This window comes from Trachemys scripta, chromosome 8 (assembly GCF_013100865.1).
Source record: "Trachemys scripta elegans isolate TJP31775 chromosome 8, CAS_Tse_1.0, whole genome shotgun sequence".
Taxonomy (NCBI): Eukaryota; Metazoa; Chordata; order Testudines; family Emydidae; genus Trachemys; species Trachemys scripta.
Genome location: NC_048305.1, coordinates 84,517,917 through 84,534,317, shown reverse-complemented (window position 1 = coordinate 84,534,317; position 16,401 = coordinate 84,517,917). Strand labels below are relative to the sequence as shown.

Below are 16,401 nucleotides of genomic sequence, written 5' to 3'. Positions count from 1 at the left end.
GTGCAGGAGGTCAGACTAGATGATCATAATGGTCCCTTCTGACCTTGACGTCTATGATTCTATGATCCCAGTATACTTAATATGGCACAACTTTTGTGTGTAGACAAATCCTAAATACTTGGGGTTAAGAAGAAACTTTCCAGACACATTATTGCAAAATTGTACATTGTGTGTTTTCTTGCACCTTCTCTGAAGCATTTAATAGGTAGGTACCACTGTCAGAGACAACATACCAAATTAGGCCATTTCAAAAACCAAAGGTGTATTTCATGGAAAAGTCTCATGTTTGTTTAGTAGAGTATCAGAATATTCTGTTCATGTTTTTTCTGAACTACAGACGCCCCTGTTCTACTTTAATTATAACTTTACAGTTTTGTAGCAGTTGCATTTCTTTTAATCTGATATTTCTGACACCTCCAAAGAGAGGTTGTAGGTCTAATCTTTTGTCACTGTCTAATTTAGATATTCTACAATAATTAATGTACTTGAAAACTGGTTAAGCATTTCCAAATCAGTAGGTGCCAAATGTTCTCTCTGTTTTCTTTCTTTTTAAAAATTTCTTTAAAATAAATTTGTTTTAGACTATTAATTAGGCTACACTGTAGTAAATATGTATGCATTTATATTTTTAGGAAGGTGATGAAACTAAGGACTTGAAAAAAATTACTTTGATATTTATTAGCCAAGGCCTAGTATACACTACAGTGAGGTTGATGCAAGGCAGCTTACATTGACCTAACTCTGTAAGCTTTTACACCAAAGTGTCACTCCTGCCGATGTAACTCGCCCGCTACACTGACTTAACTCCACCTCCATGAGAGGTGTAGCGATTAGGTTGATGTAGTTACGGCAACACAGCGTCAGTGTAGACACTATGTTATTTACATTGACTTTAGTGGCCTCCAGGAGGTGTCCCACAATGCCCCATCGTGACTACTCTGGTCACTGTTTTGAACTCCGCTGCCTGGTGGCCAGGTACACGGCCCTCCCCTTTTAAAGCTCCATGAATTTTTGAAATTCCATTTTCTGTTTGCTCGGAGTGGAGAGCTCACCTAGCAACTACCAGCTGACCATGCTGTCTCCACGCTGCCTGGCGTACACTAGGTGTTGGATCTCCTGACTCTGTGGGGAGAAGAGGCCGTGCAGGCACAGCTCCGATCTAGCCGCAGAAACGTTGATATCTACAAATAGATCACTCGGGGCATGGGGGAGAAGGGCTACCAGAGGGACCTGCAACAATACTGCATGAAAGCAAAGCAAAGGAGCTGCGGCAGCGTAACAGAAGGCAAGGGAAGCGAATAGTTGCTCTAGTGCAGAGACACAGACATGCCAATTTTACAAAGAGCTGCATGCCATTCTCAGCAGAGACTCCATTCCCCCCACTCCCCCCAAAAAAAGGCCCCGTGGATACTTCAGGGGAGCTGGAGTCACGGGTCCCTGGAACGAACATTGAGGTGGTGGTGTTGGATGAGGAAGAAGAGGAGGAGGGACAGGCAATCAGGGATCCAGTGGCAAAGTGAGCCAGGACCTCTTTTTGATTCCCAAGCAGTCGAGCCAGTCCCTACAATTCAGCACACGTGAGTCTGATGCAGGGGAAGAAATCTCTGGTAAGTATGCAATTTGCTTTGATATTGCAGGGATATAGCTGTTCATTTACTCTTTTTTAATCATACTAGAAGAGGCAAGAAATAACCAATAGAGGTAGAGTTGCTATCTGCTTCTCATTTCCCATGTACACTTAGGCAGAGGGGGCACGGCAGAACAGTTTGTGCGCACCGGGATGTCCCATGAATCCTCCATAGCGATCTCAAGGAAACTTTCCTGGAGGTAGTCTGAAATCTTCTGCTGAAGGTTTCTGTGGAGGGCTGCCTTATTTCTTCTGCTGCAGTAAGACACTTTCCCATGCTACTCAGCAATTACTTTAGCCGGCACCAATGCAGCTCACAGGCTAGCAGTATAAGGTCAGGAGCTGTTCCCTTTCAGCGTCCATTAGCCTCAGGAGTGAGAAATCGGCTAAAACACCACCACCTGTGGAAAACGGTGCCAGGGGAAGAGTACAATCAGAGCCGCACATACACTGATCTGTGAAAGACACAAAGTTGGCGTATGTTTGTGAAATGAAATGACTGTTCTTTCCCCTGTATTTATAGTTTCATTCAGTTACAAACATGTCTGTTTGCAAGGGTTTGGAATAAAGGTCTGTGGAAACTTAATTCATCTTTATTATTTCACAACATTTGCTGGTTGGGGCTGACATCATTCACGGATAACAACAATAGGTGCATTTGCATTTACTACACATAGAGCATCCATTACAAGGTTCATAGCAAGGTGCAAAAAAACAATACCAAGCAGAGCACATTAGAGCAACGCACATTACTGTGGCTCACTATTAAAAGATTTCTATCAACGTCTCCCTGAGCCACATAGCTCCCTGTTTAGCTCTTCTTATAGCCCTGGTATCTGGCTGCTCAACATCAGCAGACAGCCATTCCACTTCTGCCCTCCACCCCGGTGGAAACTTTTCCCTGTTTGCTTCACAGATACTATGAACCATACAGCAAGCAGCTATAATCATTGGGATATTTTTTTCCACTGAGGTCTAATCTTGTGACTAGACAGCACTGGCAGCCTTTCAAACAGCCAAAGGCATGTTCAACTGTCATTCTGCACCTGCTGAGCTTGTAGTTGAAGCACTCCTTGCTACTACTGAGGTTGCCGGTATAAAGCTTCATGACCCATGGGAGTAAGGGGTAGGCTGCGTCTCCCAGGATCACAACTGGCATTTCAACATCCCCTGCTTGCAGCTTTCTGAATAGGCCAGTGTTTTTAGAGATGCGTATGTCATGCACCTTCCCTGATCTTCCTGCGTTAATGTCAGTAAAACGTCCCCGGTGATCCACCAGCACTTCCAATACCATAGAAAAGTAGCCATTTCTGTTGCTGCACTCTATGGCAAGGTAATCCTGTGCCGAAATAGGGATGTGCGTGCCATCTATTGTTCACGACAATTCAGGAACTGCACTGCTGCCAAACCATCAACCATCAAACCTGCTACATAGGTGCTGACTCTATGGGTGCTCCAGAGTTGGAGCACACACAGGAAAAAAAAAAAATGGTGGGTTCTGAGCACCCACAATCAGCCCCCTATTAGCTCACACCACTCTCCTCACTGCCACCCACCCACTGGCGAGCCCTGTGGATCAGCACCTCACCCTCCCTCCCCACGCCTCCCACCTGCCATAATCAGCTGTCTCACGGCATGCAAGCAGGAGGCTGGGATGGACGGGGGGGGGGGGCGAGAGCGAGGACACAGCACACTTGTGGGAAGGGCGGAATTGGGCAGGAAGAGGCGGGACGGGGGTGGAGTGGGGGTGGGAAGAGGCGGGGCAGGGTGGAACCTTGGGGGATGGGGTGGAGTGGAGGCAAGGCCTGGGGCAGAGCCAGGGGCGAGCACCCCCCGGCACTTTAGAAAGTCAGCGCCTGTGATCTACTATGTTCTGCAAATTGCCCAGAGTCGCAGTCCTTTGTAGCAGGATGTGATTAATGGCCCTGCACACTTGCATCACAGCAGCTCCCATGGTGGATTCCCCAACTCCAAATTGATTCCTGCCAGACTGGTAGCAATCTGGCATGACAAGCTGCCACACAGTGATCGCCACTTGCTTCTCCATTGTCAGTTCAGCTCTCCTTTTGGTGTCGCTCTGCCGGAGGACTGGCCGAGCTCTGCACACACTTCAAGGAACGTGGCTTTGTGCATTCAAAAGTTCTTCAGTCACTGCTCGTCATCCAATACCGGCGTAATGATTCGATCATGTGAGTCAATGCTTGTTTCTCGGGCCCAGAATCGGCACTCCACCATCTGCAGCTGCTCCGTGAATGCCAACAACAACTTTGAATTGTTTCTATATCCTACAGTAAGCTAGCCTCCAAGGAATCCTCATGTTCCTCATGGCTCCTCTGGCAGCTCTGCAAATACAGCACGCGCTATGCTCGCAACACTCATCACAGTAGTCCATAGCTGTGCAGGAACCATGCTTCTCACATAGACGGTAGACATGTGGGTTTGCAGAGCTTTTGAAAAGAGGCACAAAACATTATGGGAAAGAGAAAAATGCATCATGGGACATTGAAACCATGTTCCCACTAACTCCTGTGCGACTCATTTGTCCCCATGAGGCATTTCAAATCCCTCCCAAAACACCCTGCGCTAGATGTGGCGAGTTACAAAATGGGATACCTACCCAAGGAACACTGCTCTCTGCATAGATGCAAGAGCTAATAGTGAGAACACGCACTGCCAACACAAGGAGCGTAGTGTGGACAGGCAAAAGCAATTTAATTACTGGGATGGCTGTACATTGATGTAACTTAGGTCAACTTAATTTTGTAATGTAGACTTGTCCCAAGACTAAGCAGATTAGCCAGGGTGAAAAATACAGATGCAGCCATGTCCCAAGGCAATAACTCCAGAAGTTTTAAAGGAATAAATCCAAACTTACTAACATCTCTTGCTTTAGTTTGTCCTTATTCCTAGCTTCACTACAGTCTCTCTTTGTGACTGCTATCGACTCTTAAATTTAATTTTCCTCTTTCTTCCACCAAAATCTCCTTCTCTCTTCCTCTCCCTCAACATCACACTTATCTTTCCTATCTTGTATCAATCCCTCCTTCTCTTCTATTCCCAGGCTCTCACACATGAACACTCTTCACACATTCCTAAACCCAACCCAGCACATAGGCATCTGTTAAAATGTTAAAGCGCTTAAGAGCCAGATAATTAAAGATATTAGACAAAGCCAACAGATGTGATGAGGGGACACCCACTTTTCAGCTGCCAAAGGAAAGGGAGGGTATAGGGAATAATACAAGGACGTCATCCCTAAATCCTTGGTGGGTTCGGCTTTAAAATCAGCCTCTGGCTACTAAGTGTCTAATAATTTTGAAGTGTTCCCTTCCCCGTCTCCGCAAACCCACCATGCCTGCTGCAAGAAAAATGATCATGTGCATTCTGTTTCACACTGTTGCTCCTCTTTCATTTCAGGGCTCCGATCAAAATAATCGGCAGTCTCCACTTCTCTACCATTAGCTGTCTCATGGCTGCTGTGATTACAGTGTGTTTGTTTCTGTTTGTTCACCTTTATCACAGCATTCTGGCTATTGCGAGGGAGATGTTTCCACTACTGTACCCCCTCCCTTCAGATGCAAATTATCAAATCTCCTTCCCTAATAAGTAACTGCAGTGCCTAACCCTGTTCCTACTCAGAGATTTCCCAACTAGCAACAGAGCGAAATTGTCATTGTCAGTGTCTTGGGGACAGCAATGACACTGGTTGATTTTACTCTGCTGCAGTTTGGCAAAGCTATGAATAGCTGGAAAGGAACTGGAGCTGTTGTCCATCCACATTGGTTTAGACTCCACTCACATTTGAAGGTTATTTTTGCAAATTTTTTCTCTCTTTTTATAGGAAAGCTTCAACTCTGTAGAAGTTGCCAGCACTCACCCCGAGAAGCTTTTTACTAGCTATGTGTTATTCACCGAAGCCATTTTTCAAGTCCTGTGGAGGGTTAGTTTATTATTTATTAATTTAATATTTAATGTAATATTCTATTTACTGATACCTATTGTTTTCTCAAGCTTGCATCTCTTATAAATGTGACACTAATGGAAGCTGCTGAGAAATTATACTAAAAATTTTGAAATTGTGTAAGTTTGGGGTTAGTTGTAAAAAATAGCAGAACTACACTAAAACTTAACTAATCACATTTTATTAGTATAATGTTGTTTAGTAACAAAAAATTATTTGTATTACTAAACTGTAGTTCATCTCAAACTCATACAAAGTTTCTTATACAGCTCCTTTATGCTTCCACTTTATGGAAGCACTAATAGTGATTCCACAGTTAAAGTTCAGATTTTCATTTGAAGCAGGGATTAAGCCACTTTGTTATGTATGAAAAATACAGCCAGACCTCACCAAAATTACAACACGTGCTTGAGCACAGAATGAATTTTCTGAATTGACAAGTAAACCCATTAAGTGTCTTATGAGTTAAAATAAACTAAAAAAGGGTAATTTAAGAAATTTATCTCCCTTTGTCAGACCATCTGTCCCAAGTGATATTAACAGAAAACCACAGACCCTTCTCAAAGTTAAAACGCACTCCAATCATATGCATAAGCTACATTTGGAGATTCTTTTTAAGGATTAATGGTAATTTATTCCCATTATCCTTCAAAAGTGAAAATTTCTTCTTCAGCGGCGACTGTCAAATAATATTCTTCTACAGAGAATATCAAGAAGGACTGACCTGTTTCAAAGTATTTGCCATCGCCTATTGTTCTCAGTGTCAGTGAGGGTACAAGGCTGCTATTACAAAAAAAATGGCGTCTTTCAAAATGACCACCAGCCCCCATTGTTCCAAGTAAGAGTAATGTTAAGTTTCCCTAAGGAAAGATGGTGTGCCCCATGAAGAAAGGAATAATGAAAAAAATTAACGTGTCTATAAAAATCAGTATAATCTAAACTGGAACTACACACTATTAGGCACAACTCATAACTGCATGGTGTCACTTCAAGGTGGAATTAAAGGTATTTTGATGCCTTATCTGAGCATTACCAAATCTTAACATGTTTAGATTTATTTTAAATTTAACCTTAACTCTGAATTCTCTGGTTTTTAATCTGTGAATATATTAATGAAAACTAATTACATTTTTAAAATGCAAAGATTAGAACAGTTTGTCATGAAATCATTATAGATTTATAATTCAAATGGGTTCTGTGTAAGAGGGTCTTGAAATAACTGGTAAGGCAAAATACGTGTGCACGCGTGCATATGTCATAGGAGCTCACAACATGCTAGAAGTTAAAATATCTAGGTCTGACCCTGCAATTCTTTGTCCACAGGTGGACTCTTGTATCTGTACAAAGCCCACTGGCTTCAATTAGAGTTCCACACTGACAAAGCAATCCATTACAGACAACAAACAGGGATTTTAGAAATATAATTAAATATTTTACACACTGTCTTTTCTTTTGTTTTAAACTCATATGAATATGTCATTTTTAAACTATGAAATATAATAAATGTATGCAGAAACATATAAGGAAGCATTTGTCTATTGGAAAAATATAGGTCCCTGTATCCTGTAATCTAGTTGCCATACACAGGTCCTTGCGCTCAAACAGAACCCCACTGACTTCAATGGGATTCCATGCAAGTGTAAGTGTCCCCCTGAAAAACTGATTTCAGATTTCAGGCCATAGCTGTATAGCAATACATAAAGGTATTATGAACTCACTCAAATTTGGCCCAGGGACTATCCAATCTCTCAAAAGAAAGTTCTGAGCATACACTTCCAGCTCCCTTCCCTATAGTCCCTGTAATGCAAAGCATTTCAAGACAAACATAGGAAGGTAATGTAAGTGGAGAGAAGCAGGCAAAAACAAAATAATAATAATAATAATAATAAAATAAAAAAGAGACTGAGAATGAAGGAAAAAATGAAAAGCAGGACAAAGGGAGACACATACTTAAAATAATAAGCCTGAATTGAGAAGACAGATAATTTAGGGCAAGTAATTTAATGGGAATGATGAAAGTTAACAAGGAGACAGCAAGGGGATATATTAGCAAGTATTAAGACATAAGACGACAACTAAATAAGACTTTTGAAAACAGAGTGTTAAGATGTAAAAATTCTGTACTGGAAAAATATAAACACTCTTTAAATTACATGCAGAATGGATTTTTTTCAGAGAGGCACTTGTAAGAGCAGAAATTGTACAAAAGAAAACCAAAATCAAAAACTGAACTAACAATATATACATAAAACATAAAGGAAAAAAAACCCCAACATTTTACAATTATATAAACTCTTAGATCAGCCTGTTATTATTTATTTGTACTGCTGTACAACTACTGTTTACAGTTTTCTGAATCACTCTTTGAAGGAAGGACTGTCATTTACTATAAGACTGTACAGCACTTACCATGACCTGGATGAGACAGTTTTACCCAATATAAATATTAAATAATAATATTCCACTATCCTCCCACTTTTGTGGTATTTATTTTCCTACAGTATTTTCATATTTCCTTAGAAGTTTTCACATAAAAATGTTTTATGGACACTTAAATTAAAACATCATAATTTCACATAAAAAGGCTACAATACATATGTTATTACCTTGTTTTTCCGGGAAATAAGTCTTAAGGGGTTTTGTTGGCCTTTTTAGCATAGTCTAACAGTTTCATATTTCAATTTAGGACTGTAATTGTTAGAATTTTACAAATGAAGTTATTGTATTTACACCTCTACCCCGATATAACGCTACCCGATAGAACATGAATTCTGATATAATTCGTTATCATGACAATCCATGATAATATTGCATAAAACAATAAAGCCATTCTCAAACATCGTGAAACTTAGATTTATGAACTGTACAGTTAAGGTCTATGAGAACACTAGGGACAGAGACTGGGCAAGTTTTACAGATGATACATTGTTTTAAGGCAGTGGCCCCCAAACTTTTAAGGGTCGCACCCCCCCTTACTTCTGTCCACACACACACAGCCCACACCACAAGAACTGGAAGTGGGGCTGTGGCTTGGGGGGGTAGGGGAGGAGAGGACGTAGACAGGTATAAAAGGGCTGAGGCCTCAGCAGTGGGCGGGGCGGGGGCTAGGACCAGAGCTGGGAGCAGAGCCAAGGCCGGGGACCACAATTGGGGGCAGAGGCGGGGTGCGAGGCCGGGAGCCTGATGGGGGGTGGTTGCCAGAGCAGAGCTGGGAGAGGAATGGGGCTGGGTGGCGCTCCCTCCCCACCCCGTGGGAGCTGGCCTAGGGTACAGGTGGGTATCAAAAACCACTGATTTCTCTTTGCTAATCTATGGAGTGATTTAAGTGTCATCTTTTGAGTGGCTGCCTGGATTGACTTGTAAGAAAGAATGAAAAGACGAACAAAGAGCAAAACTCACCCACAAAGAAAAGACAAGACATGTCTAATCATGAATTGCTGTAAGATAGAGAGAGCTTATGCTCTTTGTAGAGCTACTAAACATAAGACCACCATACTCTGCAAAGCCAAAATGACACAGAACTAACAGCATTTGCCTGCTTTAATGGAAACTCTTTAAACAGGACTACATTAGTGTGAACTAGGGACTTTGAAGTTCACGCACGACTTCCACACAGGGAAGTTACAGCACAGCACTTCGGTGCACACTGCTATTCACACCCCCGTAGTCCAAACTGCAGGGCAGTGTAGACTTGCCCATTCTTTTTAAGATGGAAGAATGTAGATTAAATAATAGTATATTTCAGTGGAACTGTGCTTTCCACCTGGAAAGCGGGCACAGTCCTTTCCTGATTTATACCACGATTTATAAAAGACTGCAAAAGTCTCCCTTTCTTGTTATAACTACTGATGGAATGTTCCACATTTCAGAAACTGTAATATTTGCTTAAAATTCTGCATCTAGATCATTACCTCTTAACAATCACCAGTGACGATCAGCCTATAAATATATGTCAAGTATCAGGGGGTAGCTGTGTTTGTCTGTATCTACCAAAACAACAAGGTGTCATCAGACTCCTTGTTGTTCCTATAAATATATGTAATTTAAAAACCATTCCAAGCAGCGGTCACAAGCAGCCCACCAAGCTCAACAATAACTAGTTAAATTTAAAGAGCAATTGTGCACATACAGATGTTAACATACTGGTCCAGGTTTTCAGGTGGCCTCAAACTAACCTCTAAACTGTATAGGAATATCTGTTTACACCCATTTGCATATACTACTAGAGAAATTAAATGCACTATTATCTTGTGTTTACATCCACATGTGGATTTCACCTACAATAATGTGGGTTTTGTGTATGCTTAATTTTGGAAGAGCAAAATCCAAGGTCACATCTGAAAATTTGTCCCACTGTTGCATTCTATTCTTAATAATCAGAAATTACAGAGCTGAGAGAAAAACTGTCCTCGCACTGACATAGATTAAAATAGATCACCTTGTTTAAAATAAAAACAACAAAAACTAAAAAAGAGAAAGTGATCGAGTTTCCTTTTCATCTGACCTTTATATACATTTAATTTTATACAATATGCAATGTCTGTCAATGGGAAAGCAGCAAAAAAAATACTTGGATTGAGAAAGTGCAGTAGTGTATATACATTATCATTTTTAATGATAATTTATGCAAGCCTCACAGCTGAACTACTGTATACTTTAATTGGCAGCTCTCTCTAATCAAAGCAATTTACTTATATCCAATACTGAAGAAATTTCATTATAAAAATAATGTAACTCCAAAAGCCATAATAACACAAACTTCTGCAGGATTAGAGACAATTGTCTGTGTCTTGTGCCTCATAATGCCCCAGGGGTGCCATTATCTCTGGAAACCACAGCTTCTGTCAAGTCTTATAGCTAGCAATAATTTTGTTTGTCTGTTCATATGAAGCAAAGCTCATCTGCACTTAATATTTTTGGTATTTCAATTCTCAGAAGAAAATTTAGACAATATACTAAATAGCAAGAAAACAAAAACCAAACAATTTTTAAAAAGGTCTTGAAATTGTTGCGTGGTATAAAGTTGTGGTCTGATCCATCATTTTAAGGCAAATTCTTTCCATATAAACTATATTTATATAAAAATCAGTGCCTTTTCTTTACAAGGACTTTCATCACATTACATATTTGTGACTACCTCAGTTTTACTAATAGCTATTCAGATAATAAACAAATTATGTTTATACTTGCTCAGGGTAATTAGAATATCAATCTATACTTTTTGTGCTAAAATAATGTCACCATAGATGAAAACACGATGCAAATGACAACACTGGTGTAAGTTTTCAAATTGTTCCATTGGAATTTAGCAACATGACAAGTTAATTGACATGAAAAAAAATATAGCTAAATCTCTTCCACAATGCTTGGAAAATGGATGCCATAGCAACTTGTTTATATACTCTGCTATGTATAGTGGTATTACCATTTAATAAACCTGTATGTACTGTAACTATTAGACAGGATGATAAATAATCAAAATGTTTCTAGTTAAATTAAAGGCTGTAATATTTTGGTTTGGTTTCTGTAAGTTCCCTCGTGGGGGGGGGGAAAACAACAGAAGTGTGTTTCAAAAACAATTTCTTGCTGGAAACTTAAATTATCAGAACTGTATAAACCACATTGCTGTACCACACTGCATATTACATAGATGAAAGGTTACTTTTTGAGAGGATATGGGAAATGACGGTTGAGGTTAAAGTACTTATGAAAACGAATAATAGCTAAACAATTAAGAAATCAAAGTACTTAAATTATTGTGAAATTACTTAAAGATATATGGATAATTTTTGAAAATTAGATTTTTGGCTAAGGAACAAAAGCAGAATTCATGGTTACCATAGTTACACATACTCTTTGTTGTGTTTCAATGCCACATGATCTGATTCAAAGTAATACACATCAGGCTCTTCCTCATCATCTTCTGCAGTGTGCAGGTTGGCACTCTCTTTGGCAGATGATATATATCCAGCAATGAGCCGAGCCTCAGAGGGTGGCTTACTTAGTCCATCACTCCCATAATCTCCAGAGTCACAACCTCTCACTTTTTCACTCTGCATAATTTCTTTAGCGTTTATGGGAGATCCACGGATATTATTAGTACTTGCAGCTATATTCTTTTCAGTGAGACTAAGATTATTTTCCTCAACCTGCCCATTTTCTCTACAAGGTGAGTTATTTTTAGTGGGGCTACCTTTGGCAGGGGCAGCCCTTCGCGGTGAAGTTCTCAATGTATATCTGTGTTCTTGAAGTTCTGACATAGATGTAATTTGAGCTGAAACACATTCCAGCACAGAAGATGGTGGTTCAGGTTCACCTGAGATTGATGTACTATCATGATCGGCGTTCAAGTTGCTGTTGGTGTTTTCAGCACACTGTTCCTTTGAGGCACTGCTATCTCCCACCACATCTACCTCCTCCTCAGAATCCCTTAAGAATGATGACTGGATTTCAGAAAAGGATCCTGTAGCTGGCTCATTTGCCTGATCAACAGGTTCCGCAGGCAAGCAGTCACTTATTTTGTGGTCCTCTAACTTTACCTGTTCAGGTGAATTTGTGCAAGGCACATAATGGTCTATAACACTGTCCTCCTTGCTGCTATTAAGCAACAATGAAGAATGGGCAAATGAATTCCCATTTTCTGCTACTGTTTTCTCCTTGGGCATACAGGAACCAGCACTGTTCTGTTTAGTGTTCCCACCAGGCTGACAATCATCACAGTTTAGGGCATCTGACTCTCTCTCATCAACCCCATTGACAGCCTGATAGCCCGTGAGCTCTTCAACTATTGCAGAGTTATTAAACCCTTCAGCACAGACATTCACCTTTTTAACTTCCCTTTTGTCACAATCATCCAGTATAAGACATCGACAAGCTCGTTTAGTCCCTGCAGAGACTGCATCATTGTCCGATATGGAACTCTTACACTCCAATGATTCCTTTTCTGCTTTAGTAGGCAAATCTTCTTCTGAACTGTTTGCTACTTCTGAACGTAGGCAACGTTTAATTCGTTTTAAAACTGGTGATGCAGATTCTGCCTGTCTTTTCTCACAATTTTCCACAATTTGTTTCTCAACATTATCTTTTTCAGAAGTAGACAGTCCTCTCTTTCTAGGGCTCACCCATGATTCCCGAGCATTTTGCTGTTTCAAATCAGTAGTTCTTCCACTATTACTTGCCTTTTGAGTTTGCACAGACTCTGGTCTCTTCTTTGGTGATCTTGATCGTACTTGAGAATGAGGAGATAATTCTTCTGGATGAGCGATACTACGGTTTCTTAAGGTTCGACCACAAAAGTTTTCATCCAAACCATTTAACCCCACTGTTGATCTTGTAACACGAGTAGATCGAGAAGCAGCCATACTATGGCAAGTCCCTAAAGTATGTTCATCATGATCCACTCATTGGGAAACCTTCAAAAAAATGTAAACAAAACAATGAGAAAAAAGTAAACATCTGCATTCATAAAAATTATGTTAATGTTCTTAAGGATATATTCTACATTGTGACAAAGGTACTAATGTGAAAATTACATATGTTTATGAAACATAATATTTCTTCCCTCTGTTTCAACAAATAAGGACTTTTACAGAGATGTATATTGTCCCCAAGAAATAGAATAGTTTACTTACTATTTCTATTTATTCTCTCTTTAGGACAGGTATCAAGAGTATCATTAAAGTCTGAATATAAAATATAACTGGAACACTTCAGTATTACTAAAATGTACTTCCTATATTGTACAAAAAATCATTTTGTACAGGCATGATTATTAAATGTCTGTACTCACACAACAAGAAATATCAAACCTCATCCTTAAAATTCCATATTCATCAATAGCAATATACATTAATTATAATCACATAGCAAGATGAAACATTAATACAATATCTTGCTAACTGAATCTGTTGCCTTCATAAATCAAAGAAATTGATAAGTAACATTATTTTCATTTGCACTTCTAATTTGACAGATGATCAAAAGATGTTACTCCTGTCAAACCACTAACAGTAGAAATGGGTCCAAAACAAAACATCATATTTAAAATTTGCAGTTTGAACCTATTCCTATAATGATGGACTGGATCATTTTCTATCTCTAATTTTGGGAAAATCTGGTTTCAGATCTAGATTTCAAACCCCTGTGTATGGATCTGAGATGTTAGTGTGACACAATAGGACTCTCTAAGTTTGGTCCAATCCATGAAATCTTAAATCCCAGCCTTATCTTCTTGCATTCCTCGTATTATTGCAACACTGGGCATTAGTATTGGAGCAATATTACATCAAAGATGATTAACAGACTTTTTTTTTTTGTTGCATAAATTTAACTGCATATTTTTTCTTTTCCACCTGTCAGAATTCCAACAAACCATTCAACTGACATATATGATGCACATATATGATGAGGCCTGAAAGCTATTTTAAAATAGATAAATAAATAAATAAAAATCAGGCCACCCAAGTTTTTGATAAAGGCATGAATTGACAAATGGAAGGGAACTAATTCAACGAGTTTTTTATTTTTTTTTTTTTCCTTTCAGCAAGAAGGAAAAAGAATGACAGTGTCACCTCTCAGAAAGTTATATATGCATATATATGGATAAGTAGGGTAAAGTCTTTTAGCAGAAAACGTTGGGGGTGTGGCATTTGTATCAATCAGGGCAAGACAATATTCTTCTAGAACAGTTTGATTCTGACTGACAATGACAGCAACTAATGAAACTGCCAGTTTACATGTGCTTATATTAAAATTGCTATTTCAAATACACTTAAAAATTCCTAGTTACATTATGCTACTAGATAGCATAATAGCCAAGTATTACTTGGTATACATTATGACCATGAAACTACGAATGATTTACAAAAAACCAAACAATGAAAAATGTTACTATTTATTAAGGTTAATAAAAAGCACAGGGAGTCTAAAGTAATTGTTTGCTATTATTAGATGCAGGTTAATGCATCCTAGATATTTTCATACACTCGTGGATGAGTAAGTAAACTTATCTTTACAGTGAATTAACAAGACAATTGTTAAGAGAGTATTTAAATGAAATACATTTGAATAGGTTAGTTAAAGATTATGTAGAAAATAAGTTCAGAGTCCTGACAAATTAATTTCTCAAAATATGAGACTATTCTACTGTATTAACTAAGCCAAATCAAGGTCCCTCCTTTCCTTGTACATTCATCCTAAATTATGTGGTGAGGGTCCCTGTTTTATGCACCACAGCAGTACAGACATGAGGCAACACTGACTGATTGCAAAGACATTTGATAAAGACTACAACTTTTAAATTGGGAGAGTGGGTGACAGATGGTGGTTAAAGAGCCTGAAGCAAAGCCTTGTGGGGAGCAGGGCAGGCTTGCAGGAGGCAGCAGCTGCATTCATAACTCCTAAGCAGCGCTCCACTCTTGATGCACTGTAGGTGAAATAGTTCTGTTCCTTAAAGCCATAGGATGGCAGCCATATGCTTCTGTATCTTTCTCCATGCTCCCCAAAAGATAGTGCACTAGCACTTTCTGAACCTCATGTTGCTGTATTTCCCATTTCTCTCTCCTGGAGATCCTAAAATCGCAAGCAAATAAGCTGAGGAACAGAAAATTACAGAAAAAATTCATTTGTGCTGATCTGCACAATAAACAGATTTAAGTGACATCTTAGCAAAAAAGTAAATTATATGATATTTACATGGCTGCATAACATAATACATGATGCCCTGGCTATACTGAAAGAAACCAAATTCAAACACTAATGCAATAGGTTAGAACGGGGTGGGCAAACTTTTTGGCCCGAGGGCCACATTGGGGTTGCAAAACTGTATGGAGGGCTGGAAAGGGAAGGCTGTGCCTCCCCAAACAGCCTGGCCCCTGCCTCCTATTTGACCCCTCCCACTTCTCACCCCCTGACTGGCCCCCTCAGAACCTCCGACCCATCCAACCCCTCTGCTCCTTGTCCCCTAACCGCCCCCTCCCAGGACCCCCGAACTGCCCTTGGGATCCTACCTCCTATCCAACTCCCCCTACTTCCTGTCCCCCGGGACCCCTGCTGTCACCCCTTATCCAACCTCCCAGCCCCGGCCCCTGCAGGAGCGCGCAATCCCACCGCCCAGAGCACTGCCCGCGCAGCGGCGTAGGGGGGGCAGCAGGGGAGGGACCAGGGGCTAGGCTCCCCCGCCGGAAGCTCAAGGACTGGGAAGGATGGTCTCGCGGACCGGATGTGGCCCACGGGCCATGGTTTGCCCACCTTTGGGTTAGAACCAAATCAACAACATATAAGTCAAATGTGATGTCATCCCAATTTATCTCATTATTTTAACTTTTTCTGACAAAGTCTTAAGTAAAAACAGGTGATGAAAACACAGGTTTCTATATTTTGTTACCTGGAGGGATCCTAAATACAAGATAAAATGATTTGACCCCATTGCAGCCATAATTATGAATACACACAAGCAGTTAGACATGGTTTATGCCCATTAAGAGAAAATAACATAGTAATAACCACTGAAAGTAGAACTGATTCGGTCATCAATTCTCAAGGTTCTTTGCTCTTCTACAAATATTTAAAGAAACACACTTGCCCATGATCCCAATGTGGCTGGTACTATATAAGAGTTAGAATATCTGACCCAAGCATTGGCAATGGTAGCAAGCAGCAGAATACAGTAATGATGCTGTACTTAGAAAACAGCAGCATCTCTCCCAACAATTTAATCACTCCTTACCCTTGGTTGTCTCTTACCCCTGGTCTACACTACGGGTTTAGGTCGACTTTAGCAGCGTTAAACCGAATTAAGCCTGGACACGTCCAC

General features: G+C 40.0%; 1 protein-coding gene across 4 annotated transcripts in view; it reads right to left on the bottom strand.

Moving 5' to 3' along the window:
• ZZZ3 (zinc finger ZZ-type containing 3) overlaps positions 1-16,401 on the bottom strand; it is a 104,880-nt gene that overhangs the window by 42,250 nt on the left and 46,229 nt on the right. For all 4 annotated transcript variants that reach the window (XM_034778026.1, XM_034778028.1, XM_034778029.1 and 1 more), the window contains exon 2: positions 11,442-13,000. In XM_034778026.1, the coding sequence (XP_034633917.1) occupies positions 11,442-12,949 (1,508 nt within the window). In that variant the 5' untranslated portion in view covers positions 12,950-13,000. The remainder of the gene's footprint in view (positions 1-11,441; positions 13,001-16,401) is intronic.